At 44.8% G+C, this 9,601-nt stretch overlaps 1 protein-coding gene across 1 annotated transcript in view; it reads right to left on the reverse strand.

Moving 5' to 3' along the window:
• Nucleotides 1–214: 214 nt before the first annotated feature.
• slc30a6 (solute carrier family 30 (zinc transporter), member 6) overlaps nt 215–9,601 on the reverse strand; it is a 95,598-nt gene continuing 86,211 nt past the window's right edge. Inside the window, exons 11-15 of the mRNA XM_015387351.1 lie at nt 5,453–5,572; nt 5,254–5,356; nt 5,124–5,171; nt 4,102–4,170; nt 215–1,588 (exon numbers count right to left, since the gene is read on the reverse strand). Coding sequence (XP_015242837.1) covers nt 1,043–1,588; nt 4,102–4,170; nt 5,124–5,171; nt 5,254–5,356; nt 5,453–5,572 — 886 coding nt within the window. The 3' untranslated portion in view covers nt 215–1,042. The remainder of the gene's footprint in view (nt 1,589–4,101; nt 4,171–5,123; nt 5,172–5,253; nt 5,357–5,452; nt 5,573–9,601) is intronic.

Raw genomic sequence — 9,601 nt, forward strand, 5'->3', positions numbered from 1 at the left:
AGCGCTAAGATGCTAACTGGTTAGCAAGATGCTTCCCACAAACTGGCCATAACCAAACTAGCTTGTGAATCTTATGCCACAACAATCCCGCCCCCTTGATAATCGACCAATCACATTCACTTTATTCACTGGTGTAAAGTCGGGCACCACTGGGAGAATTGGGAAATGCAACGGTTGGAACGGCCGCTTCCCTACGACTTTAAATGAGGGGAACCATCAATTCTGTGGGTGCATTTCTGCTAAAGTCCAAACTGTTCTTTTTTTGCTATTTATTTCTATGTAAACACAGTTTAGATAGATTTTAATGTTAAATTATAGTTTTTCACATCAGGTGTTCATCTTTAAATCATTTCTCCATTATTCCTTCATCCTTTAGTTTAGCTAATGAAGCTTTACCTCCTGCTTCAATAACCTTCAGCGTTCATATTGTGACAGCGACTCAAACCAGATCTGGACTTTGGATCTTTCTTTTTTCCAGACGTCTGTTAGGAGCTGCTTTCCTGTTTGGCTCCATTACGTCCTTGTTTACTTCCTGCACACATAAACCACATCATAACTCTGTTTATGTGATCTTAAAATGATAAATATGGAAAATGTATTAAATCTACTAACAAAGGTGTCGAACCCAGAAATCAGACATAATAAGGCGAGGTGATTTAATCTGAGAGCCTTTGAACGCAGCGTGAGGCATTTACTGGATATTAAAGGCTCCTTTAATGGAACATTTTCCTTTTTTATTTCAGTCGACCGTTATTCCTCCTCATCAGGCAGCGGCACCATGGGAGGTCTTCATCACTTCATTCAAAACAAAAAGGTTTTATTTTCACTGCAGCGTTTTTCATCAATGTTTCCAACGTTACAGTCAAACCCAGTTTGGTTTCTCTGTCGTACAACCAGAGCTCCCAGTCCTTCCCGTTAGCATGTTCCCAAATAAAGCTAATATCACGCTAAATGTTCTTGGCCCCGTTTCCTCTGAATAAATATGGGCTGGTTTTTATGGCCACCGACCGTCTACCGTAAAGATTCAGCCGTTTGTTCTCACTCAGGGGTGGTAATGTCTGTACTGGGACTGAGGGTGGACGGGGTTGCTGGTTCCAAACCGGAGCGGCGCTGTTGAGCCTAAAAAGGCAGTCCTGTAGCTCTGAGATGAGGGGAGTCCAAATCTGGGCCCCAGCCCCTGCCCCTCCCGGGGCCGTGGCAGGCCCTGGCCGAGGAGGCCCGCGTACGGCGGCGCCCCGTAGGCGAGCCCCATCCCTCCGTACGGCGCCGGGAGAACCAGCGCCTGCACGTTCCGGCCCGGCGTGTCGAAGGAGAACTCTGGAGGCGGGCTGCTGGGTTTGGAGGGCGTGGAGGTCAGCGGGTCGAAGTCTCCTCCTCCTGGAGCAGAGGGGAAAGAGGAGGCGTAGGCCTCGGTGGGAGGCGTGACGGCCGGCGAGGAGAGCACGCCGCTCAGCAGCGGCCGGGTCCAGTCGTCCTTAAAGATCTGAACGGTCAGCGTGGAGACGAGCGGCAGGAGCCGGTTGGTGACGTGGGCCAGAACCAGCTGCTCGTTGGCGTCTCTGCGGATGCGGACGTGGGCGGAGCCAGCCTGGAGCACAGAGGGGAGAGAAACAAATATTCACACAGACGCCTGTTAGCGTTAGAAAACACAAATATTAAGGCGGAAGCAGGAAAAAATGAGACCTTAAACGTCAGGATGTGACCTTAAACTCACTAAACGCTCGTCTTTGTTCCCACTTCTCTCTCCTCATGGCAACACTGAGGCGGCGAAAGGACAGGGTCACACTCACAAACACACACAGAGCCAGCGGGGCCCCGGGGGCTCGGGTGCAGTCAGGGGGGTCAAATCGGTTTGGACAGCTGCTCCGTTAGCGCTGGGCCAACAGCGAGCAGAAACATCCACACATGACATCAACAAGCACTACTGGGGCATCGATAGCTCAGGAAAACGATAACAACAGCATCAACAAAGGTAAACATGGCAGGCTGCGCCACCTGCAGGCAGAGAGAGGCACTGCGCCTCAGAGGACAGGAGGGAGCAAAGATGGCGTCCACTCTGACCTACAGCAGCTCTGTTCTGGATCCTTTATCTCTACTTTCTTATTTCGGTTTGCCTTATGAAGCTGTTAAAACATTAAAACATTAACAATAAACAGATCAGGAAAGATTTCTGCATCATTTAAAGTTCAAACAGCTGAAATTTTACCTGAATCAACTCATTTTATTGCTTTTTTTAACAATGGCTGCTCACTGAAGCTCAAACTATGAGCGGCGGACAGTTCATATGGTGCCAGACGTGGACTTGTTTGCACTTTAATAACAGAACCACTAATAGTAACCACATGTACATTCAATATGCATCTAATTACCAGATAAAATAGAGCATAAAGCATGAAAACAAAATGTTTTACATTCACCAGAGAAGCTGATTATTTATAAACTGAATCCATCCTTGTGTCTTTGAGCAGGAGGTCTTAGTGTCTCCATTTAGTTTCAGCCAATTGAGATCAGAAACACTTTGAACAAAGGTTGTAGCTAGCTTAACTTGGCTGTAAACATTTAGCTCTAACCGACCAATCAGAGGACAGAAAACGCCCGACATAAGGCCCGCCCTCTAGCTGGCCCTCTGGGCAAACCTGAGATCTGATTGGCTGATAAAACGTCCCTCATTAATATTGTTAAGGTAATATCATTCATTACTGCTGATTCTGGAGGCGCTGGGCAGATTTGATCGTCATGGCAACAGACTGAGCCTGAAATCTGATTGGACAGAAAATATAGCAACCAGATAAATGTAATGGAAGCAGCTCAGCCAAGAGAAACGCTGCAAAATTATTAGAACGGATTGTTTGGAATAAATTAATACAGTTGGAAAGTAGAAAATAAAAGTTTAGGTTAGCAGGAAGGTCCTGACTGCCCACCACTGATATCTATGATTTAATATTTATTTAGCTTTCATCTCGTTTATATAGAGGTGGTTTTTTATCTCCTTCCTGTTTAGGACAGACAATCATCTGTCCAATCACAGAACATTAACCTCCATCATATTTCTGCAGGTCTAGAAAACAACATCTATGTTTCTCTCACTGAGCACAAAGGAGACGCGATCTGGACCAATAATCACCATAGCAACCAGTCAATCAACAGTTTCTAACTTTCTGTTTTATTGTAAAATAAACCAGCAAAAAAGAGCAGAGTTAAGTTTTTATAAAATAATTAAATACTAAAAAAACGAAACAAAACCAAACTTAGTAAGAAAACACAATCATTTAAAAAAGAAATAGAGAAAAACCTATTTTTATTTTATACAACTTATCTTATAAAGCTTCAAATGCGTCAATCTTTAACAATTTCTGCTAAGATGAATATTTTTTACATTTATTTCCTGTTTTTAACCTTTTATTTAAAGACTAAGTTTTAGAGTTCAAAGAAGCAGAAGACGGCAAGATTTCATTTAATTATTTCTACACTTATTTCTAATTTTAGATTTCAAAATAAAGTAAAAAAAAAACTTTTTTATTTATTTTCAGAAATGTTAAAAAAGGAAAACCAGACAAAAAAAATAAAATAAAATAAAAGATAAACAGAATCACTCTGATCCAGAGGTTTCATCGTACAGTGCGAGTTCCCAGCTCACCATGTTGACCATGACCAACGCTCTGATGCTATCTACCTGCTCACGCTGTACGTCTAAAAACTACGTCACCTCATTTAAAAAATATTAATTTAAAGACTTTTTATTTTAATTACCAGTGGAAACCCTGATGAAATCAAACTAATTTTAATTCCAGAGGAAATGCTCACTGGAACTCTTCAAATTAAGAGTCTAACTCTGTCTCAGCTCAGCTGATTAGCAGGAAGTTTAAACCCCTGATGTAGAGAAAAGCTCCTCCAGAGTAATCAGACCTTTGGCTGCGTCTGGATCACGACCTCTGAACTCTGTTAGCGTCTCCGCACCGCAGAGGGAACCCCCGCATGAGTGACCCCCCGCATGAGTGACCCGCTCCCTCATCTCGCCTGGATCAGCAGATTCCTGCTCTGATCCAGAATGACCAAGCACAGAAAACTACTGGGAAGGAAAAGCAGCGTTCAGATCCTCACCAAAGATCCAAAACCGAGGGTCCAGAAGTGCTCGTTTCGGACCTCCAGAACCCCGTCCAGAGTGGAAACCTGATGGACACAAACAGAACCCAACAGTCAGCAGGAATCCAAAACTTTAACACCTTAAATAAAGTCATCCCAGCTTGGTATAAACCGAACGCGTTCAGATGAGCCTGACAGCAGGACAGCGTGTCTGTTAGCAGGACTGCTATTCAGTGTATTTCTATAGCGACATTTCACAACACATGTCATCTCAGGTCACTTTCCAGTTCACCAGATCATCCAGTCAGATTGATTCAAAGTTTTCTATCTAAGGAAAACCAGCTGATTGCATCGACTCATTGACTCTTCAGCAATCCCTCACACTAAGCATGCTTGTAGCGACAGTGGAGAGGAAAAACTCCCTTTGAACAGGAAGAAACCTCCAGCAGAACCAGGCTCAGTGTGAGCGGCCATCTGCTGAGGCCCACTGGGGTTCAAGGAGACAGAAGCAGACATAGAAAAAGAAGCATAGATACAAAAGGCAACTGTAAAAGAAACAGGACTACACTGGAAAACAGGCCAAGCTCCAACATCTAGAAACAAAGGTGTTGATGGCAGCAGCACAGCTGATATTTCTCTCCAGGATGGAGTCACAGCCAAACAGGAACAGACCAGATGAAGCTACTATGAGAAAAAGCAGAGAGAGCAGAACGTTAGAGATTGAACTAACAGATTCTGCAGAGTGGGAGAATAGAGATAGAATGAAGCAGAATGATGAAAAAGGGGTCCCTATGTCCTCCAGCAGTCTAAGCCTATAGCAGCAGAACTATAGAGATAGATCAGGATAACCTGAGCCACTCTAACTAGAAGCTTTATCAAAAAGGAAAGTTTTAAGCCTAGCCTTAAAAGATGATGAGCAGGTTAGAACCCCTTAAAGCGACTTTAGCCGTTTAGTTTCCTGCTATAAAGTGGCTAACAGCTGATTAGGAAACACCCAGAAATCTAAGAGACGGCGGATCGGTCTCTGAGAATCAGCTCACCTCTCTGAGGATCTTGTCCAGCTGTCCGATGACGTGGGACGGCGTGGTCTGTGGAGGAGACACAGGAGGACATTAATGATCAGGCTGCAGCCTCCTGAGGCACAAACACGAGCAGCGACGGCGCTCTGACCTGCAGCAGCACTTTGCCGCTGTACACGCTCATCGGGTACATGGTGCCGAAGGTCATGAGGGCGATTGCGACGGCCGACGCCGTGTCCACAGCGTTGTAGTTACTGAACACAAACACAGAGCATCCGTCAGAACAGCTGACACCATCATCATCATCATCATCGGATTTTAGACCCCGCCCACCAGAATCCAGTCCTCACTTGATTTCTATGAGCATGTAGGTGACGCAGAGGGAGAGCGCTCCGGCCAGGTTAATCAGCACAAACGGGTTCATCCGAGGAAGAAGGACGCTGCTGAGGCCCGGAACGATGCCACACAGGCTGGAAGCAGACAGGAAGAGGATTAGTGATCGGCTCCAGTTTTAGCCTCAGAGACGAAGGAAAACAGAACAAAGAGCTTTTAGAACAAGATTTAAACACTTTACTGAAAAATCAGGTTCAGATATGAAGCACTGATCGCCAGCATCGCTGTTAAAGCTGACAACAACGTCCTGCTTTAGCATCACTGTCACATGCAGGGGGGGAATTTACCTTTAATAAATACTAGGCAGCTGCTTAGGGCCCCAAAAAAACTCTGTTTCCATGTATGGTTAATACAACTATTCCTTATTTCTGCACATTAATTATGTTTTTGATTAAAATGCCATCAGAACGCTGATAATATTAAGTGTGTCTCAGCCCCCCCCCTTCAGTGTCCACCATATTGGATCAGTCCATTTGCTGCACATGTTCAGAAAGGTCCAAACAGACAGCAGCAAACCATTTGAAAACAAACCATGCAAAGAGCAGTGTTGCCAACTTAGCGCTTTAGTCGCTATATTTAGCCACTTTTCAGACCCCTCTAGCACTTTGATTTCTAAAAAGCTCCTAGCGCCAAATCTAGAGACTTTTTTCTGCTACTGGAGACTTTGGAGACAACATCTAAAAGCAGCGAACTCTGCTCTCCAGAGCGAGTAGATTGGTAACCCCGCCTCCTGCTCTCCTCTATCTTGTCTGCTGTCATGATTCATGCAGCTATTATTTCATCCAAATGAAAAATGGAGAACAGATAAGCAGATCATGGCTTGTCTACAGTGAAAAGAAGGACTGGGTTATTTACTTTGGCCTTTTTGGAAACACAGGAAGGAGCAATCAGCTAAGTGAGCTTAGTGCTTGGAAAAAATCTTTCATTCCTTTAGAGACAGCATGAAAAGTCAGCTGAGTACAAAACATAGAGAGGAAAACAAGAAGAAAAGGGACAAGAAGAGAGGGACACAACCTAGAACAGATAATGGATGTCTACTCTATTAACATTTCTACATCTGGAGAATGGGGCTGTTTGATGTGTTCTTAGTTCAGAGGGGCCCCAACCTTGTGGGTACTAAAGCAGTAAATTCTGGAAATGGTCTCTTTAAAGTATTTAATAAATCGGCATTATTATTTATACTGGAGGACCAGGTTATGCTAGCACGCAGGAAACATCTGCAAGTTGTTACCCCTAAATGATTCTCTTCTTTACTTCCAGAACTTGATCATAAACCAATGTCGATGTTTATATAGCAGCTTCCAAACACTTTATCCTTCAGTCTAATGGGGGCAATATTGTGAAGTAATCGATGGTCACCAAAGATGGCGGCAGAAATTAGAACCGGGTTGTCTTTATTCGCTCTGTCCCGCCAGCAGCTGATGATTGGGGGTTATATGGACCGTGTGACCGGGTGCCAGCGAGTTCAGGCCGTGTTAGCTCCGTTTCTACGGCGATTTCCCAACATTTCGTTCTTAGATTTTCAGGTTTCTCTATGAATAACAGATAAAACGTCTCAGATTTTGTTTAATCTTATAAAGTGTGTTTAGCACGTGTTGACCAGAAAAAGACGCATCTAGAGGTCATTTCAAGGTCTAACGATGTTCCAATTATAGCAGCAATCAGGGGAAAACGTATCTGCACCCTTTAAACAATGGAAAGCAGCTTTAATCTTTTATGTCATTTCTGCCACTGATAGAATCCTTGGTGGGATGCGGGGGCCGGCAGACAGAGGACCACCTGTGGAGCCGTAATGGTTCTGGATTTGGCTGAAGGCCACTTCAGCAGGAAGCAGCATTTTAATGCGATGTGACAGCAGAAGACGAGGCGTGGGAGGGCGTCCCCATGCGGCGTCACGAGAGCGGGACCGTTTTAGAAGCGGCAGCTGAGTGATGAGGATGTCGGGCTGGATTTAATCAGACGCTTCATAGAAGGAGGTCAAACGGTTCGCTCGTCCTCCTCTCCTCCATCATCGGCTCAGATCACAGCGTATCCAAACAAACCACCTTTCCTGTAAAAATGACCTGAAATATGTTTGGACTGAACCAGCAGGGTGTACGGTAGAGGAGGGGTGATGGCCTGGGCTTGTTTTACAGATCAGCCTGATTTACAGGCAGCTGAACGCTCCGCTTCGGACGGACAGCATCTCTGAGTTTCCATCATAGAGGTCAGCTGATGTCATCCTGAACAGAGGCGTCAAATAACAAAATACAAATACTTTGTTACCTCACTAAGAAAAAATGTTGGCTAACTTACTATACTTAATTATTTTTTTTTGCATTTTTACGGCACTAGTGACTCGTTTGTTTGACAGTATGTTGACAGGAATGAGAGAGAGGGGGATACATGAGGCAAAGGACCACAAGTCGGATTCGAACCCGTGTCGGACGCATTGAGGACTGTGGCCTCCTTACGCAGGTCGAGCACGCTAACCGCTGCACCTCCGAAGCATGCCCCTCTACAGACACACTAATTTTGTTTCATTTAAGCTCATTTTCATCCAGCGTGTCCGTGGACTCCCCCTGGTGGCAGGTGCCTGGAACACCTCTGAATAATTGAATACTTTGTTCCTAACTACAGACTCAAATCAATAACTGACAGAAACTCAGAGCTTCAGCAGATCGGTTCTAGGTGGGATTTCATTGCATTAGCCGTATAACAGCGCCACAATGACCCACTGCACAGTTCTAGCAGATTGCATGTCAGGCAAGTCCAGGAAGGTATGATCTTTGAGGAACTAGCAGGTTTCTCTAGGAAGCAACGACTGAAACCAGGCAGAACTTTTCAACATCTTAAACTTGAATCCATCAAACCTTTTATCTTTCCAGCTGCCTTTATTCTTATCATTTCTAACAAACTTAGGAAAGAAGAAAAGTGCTGCAACGGTCGAGTCAAAGTCCAAACCTGAGCAGAAGGAAACATCTGGACTTCATCAAGGTGAGGCGAAGCTGGAAAGACCAGTGGGTCAAAGATCATTGGACCTTTTTCTGTTCTAGCTTGGTCTTTATTTTTATCAAACATCCTCTAACTTGACATCAAAGGTTAAATGTTTAAGGAAACTAAAACTTTCTGCCCTCATTTTAAATTTAGAAACATCTCTGATCTGAGTGTTCAGACAGTATTTTATTCCAGAAATAACAGCAGAAGTTCAGTAAATCCTCCAGAGAGGGATGGAGAACAGCTTCTTCTGTCCAGGACGGCTGAACGAGGCGAGAGAAACATGCAGCAAGCCGAAAATTTCTCCTCTATTCCCCAGAAACCCAAACGGAGGCGTCTCCCAGTGGCTTCTGGGTATCACACCCGGCCCGGTGTTCCAGGAACAGATTAGTGGGTCAATGAAAGCCTCTCCGGGTAAATCAGCCCCGCGCCGGGTGTCAGATTGAATATCCTAAGTGTGGGAATCCAGCGCTGCAGGCGAGCTCCTTCGAAGGAGCGGAGCTCGGCGCCACGAGGCGTTTGTCATTAGATGATGTTTAAAAACAACAGCAGCGTGGATGTTAACACGTAATTAATGTCAGACATCCCCACAGGCTGGACGCAAGACAACAGGAAGGGCTAAACGGAGATCAGCACTGGAACTGTCCTTCCTAAAATCCAGGGATGCTGAATAGTGGAGGCGCCGCAGAAAGCGGATGTTACTGGGACGTGTTGGGATTGAGGACAGTCTGTGTTTGGCTGAAACCCGGCAGAGTTGGGCTGAACTGAACCTCCTTGTGTCCCTGAAGAACGTCGGGGTTCAGGCAGAAAGCAGAAACATCTGATTAAACCTTCTCTACATTGATCTAATGGAATATTCTCATGTATAAATACTGAACTTTATCTACCAGCAGGAGCGCTAGAAAAACTCTCAGCCCAAACTTTGACTAGACCATGGCAACCATCGCCCGATCGCCCGCGGCAAGTCGTTTTTATTGTCGGGAGAGTACAAATTTTTATTGCATTTGCATTTATCACTCAAAATAAGTTTTAAATCACCGACATTCGCTTAAAAAAGGACCCACAAGTAGGAGTGCACGATATTGGGATTTTGGCCGATATCCGATATGCCGATATTTTAAAACTCATGT

This window comes from Cyprinodon variegatus, unplaced genomic scaffold (genome assembly GCF_000732505.1).
Source record: "Cyprinodon variegatus isolate N-32 unplaced genomic scaffold, C_variegatus-1.0 Scaffold392, whole genome shotgun sequence".
Lineage (NCBI taxonomy): Eukaryota > Metazoa > Chordata > Actinopteri > Cyprinodontiformes > Cyprinodontidae > Cyprinodon > Cyprinodon variegatus.